Here is a 2,142-nt window from a genome sequence, read left to right as displayed (position 1 = left end):
GAAGATACTTTTGCAGTAAAGATATTTTTGTAGAGATTATACTTTTGCAAAAAAGATAGAGTAACAAAATATATTCGGTTGAATTGGTGCTTAGACTTGGTGCTTTTTTTTACCTTTTTTTAAAAAGGTAAGTTTTTTACGTTATACTTTTACGCGCGATGGGATGACCACTTGTACGTTTCCGTGTCAGGCTTTTACTAGCGAGGGGATATACGTACCGTATTCTTATCTAGTCTAATTTGTACTTTTTTCTTTGGACCAGAATAGGTTTTTACTGTATCGGACGAAGCGCTTGTCGAAGCGGCAGGCTTGTCCGTAGCGTCGGAAGAGGATGAATCGTTAGCGATTGGAATGTCGTCCGGTATAAAGTGAGCCGGCTTGAGCCGTTCAATTGATACGGCCGTGGGTTTGCCGTTAATTTCTATGTTGTAGACTTTATCCGATGTCCTATCAAGTACCTTAAAGGGGCCCGAATACGGCCGCTCTAAGGGCTTTTTAACCGCGTCCTTACGGAGGAAGACATGCGAACACTTCGACAATTCCTTGAATTGGAAAACGCGCTTTTTATAATGGTGTGCCACTGGTACCGGCTTCACCTGACGCATGTGCTGTCGAAAGTCGTCTACAAAGATTTGGGGATCCGGTGTAAAATCTTCCTCGAGGAAAAATTCTCCCGGAATCCGTAATACCGTACCGTACAAGAATTCGGCCGGAGAGGCTTTTGTGTCCATACGTAAATGGGTGCGTAACCCGAGTAGTACTGTAGGGAGGACATCCACCCAGTTCGGCGTGTTATGGCACATAATTGCCGCCTTGAAGGTGCGGTGCTAACGCTCGATCATGCCATTAGCGGCAGGGTGATAAGCCGTGGTACGAATGCGTTTGCATCCGATTAATTTGAGAAGGGCTGAGAAGAGCTGCGCTTCAAATTGTTCACCTTGATCGGTCGTGAGAATGTTAGGTGCACCGAAACGAGCGACCCAGTTATCAAAAAATGCTCTGGCTACTGTTTTTGCACTAATATCCAGGATTGGAATCGCTTCTGGCCAGCGGGAAAACCGATCGACGATTGTTAAGCAATACGTAAAGCCGTTACTAGGATGCAAGGGGCCTACTATGTCCATGTGGACGTGGTCGAAACGCCCGTCGGGAGCTGAAAATTGGGCAGGCTCGAGTTTGACGTGGCGCGAAACCTTGCACTGCTGGCAATCGGTACAATTACCCGCGTTGCGACGTCGCGATGCAGGTTAGGCCAGATATACTGTCTTATGACGCGATCTGTTACTTTTGCGTTCAGATGCGCGGGGTTATGGAAAAGGTCGAAGACCTGTCTTCTAAGAGATGCTGGAATGTAGGGCCTGATCGATTCACCTGACAATTCGCAGTATAGCTCTGTGTTGGAAGCACCTCAAATGAATTTTTTTAATTTTAACGAGGACGAGTTCGAGATCAAGAGATGTTTAAGTTCCTCGTCCTCTTTTTGCCTAGCGGCAAGGTCTACTAATTCGAATTCGACCGGGAGGCGTAGAGCCTCGATACGAGATAAGTTGTCGGCTACCACGTTGTTCGAACCGGCGAGGTGTTCCAACGCGGTGGTGAACTGCGCTATGTACGAGAGCTGACGTAATTGCCTTGGGGAGGATTTGTCTGACCGTTGCTGAAATGCGTAAACCAAAGGTTTATGGTCCGTCATGACCTTAAAATTACGACCTTCGAGGAAGTGTCGAAAAAACTTTATCGATTCATAAATCGGGGTCAATTCTCGGTCGTACGCGCTATAATTCCTCTGCGCCGGAGTGAACTTCCTAGAGAAGAAATCTAATGGTCTCCAACCGTCAGAGGTATGCTGCTCAACCCAGTGAGAAAGCTAATATCAATTCGATATCGATTCGATATCAATACCATCAGAACATATCGACGCGCATTTAGCGCCTTGGACACATCGACGGATTAAAAAATTTCGATCTCTTTTCGATATACTGCTAAAAGATTTATATTAAAAAATATTGATTTTACAAATTTTATTACTAATTATTATAACAAATTTTTGAAAAATTAGCTTAGTTACGTTCAGAAATATTAATAATCTTAAGTAAAAAATGTTTGAACGACTCTTTCTAAGCGAGAAATAAATGATAGAAA

The 2,142-nt window shown here is 44.2% G+C and overlaps 1 protein-coding gene across 1 annotated transcript; it reads right to left on the bottom strand.

Annotated features, from left to right (window-relative positions):
* Positions 1 to 218: 218 nt before the first annotated feature.
* On the bottom strand, positions 219 to 803 carry LOC105562908 (the record flags this gene model as incomplete). The annotated part of the gene is made up of 1 exon (XM_012014077.1): positions 219 to 803. A coding segment is annotated over exon 1 (585 nt), but the record flags the coding sequence as incomplete, so codon positions are not given.
* Positions 804 to 2,142: the final 1,339 nt, after the last annotated feature.

The sequence above is a fragment of the Vollenhovia emeryi genome, unplaced genomic scaffold, assembly GCF_000949405.1.
Source record: "Vollenhovia emeryi isolate VEMERY1.0 unplaced genomic scaffold, V.emery_V1.0 DF944621.1, whole genome shotgun sequence".
Classification (NCBI taxonomy): Eukaryota; Metazoa; Arthropoda; class Insecta; order Hymenoptera; family Formicidae; genus Vollenhovia; species Vollenhovia emeryi.
Note: the sequence above shows the minus strand (reverse complement) of the source record. Positions and strands in the feature narration are given on the sequence as shown.